Raw genomic sequence first — 318 nt, forward strand, 5'->3', positions numbered from 1 at the left:
TTTCCCCGATGCAGATGTGATTGCAATGAGGAAGTGGAGACGGAGGAGAGGGTTGCCAGATACCTCAGTCCCCTCATGGCGGAAGTGGATCCGGTTACAAACAGGTACAGAATTTTGTAACGAGGTGTCACGGGAGACAAAACCCGCGGCCTGAGAATCGTTTCTATAGCGAAGTGTTTGAATGGCATGACGTTGGCTTATGAAAGGGGAAAGGATGGGTTTAATTTTGTATTGTTTTTCCTGTGCTGGGTTATTCATGTCGGTGTCAACTGATAGAGAAGAAATCTGTAATTTCTGTAGGGTTATACGTCACTTGCG

General features: G+C 46.2%; 1 protein-coding gene across 1 annotated transcript in view; it reads left to right on the top strand.

The window, feature by feature from the left end:
• The first annotated feature begins 20 nt into the window (after window positions 1-20).
• The window catches only part of LOC119586219, a 12,436-nt gene continuing 12,138 nt past the window's right edge, over window positions 21-318 (top strand). The window contains 1 exon segment of the mRNA XM_037934923.1: window positions 21-104. Coding sequence (XP_037790851.1) covers window positions 76-104 — 29 coding nt within the window. The 5' untranslated portion in view covers window positions 21-75.

The sequence above is a fragment of the Penaeus monodon genome, chromosome 21 (assembly GCF_015228065.2).
Source record: "Penaeus monodon isolate SGIC_2016 chromosome 21, NSTDA_Pmon_1, whole genome shotgun sequence".
Classification (NCBI taxonomy): Eukaryota; Metazoa; Arthropoda; class Malacostraca; order Decapoda; family Penaeidae; genus Penaeus; species Penaeus monodon.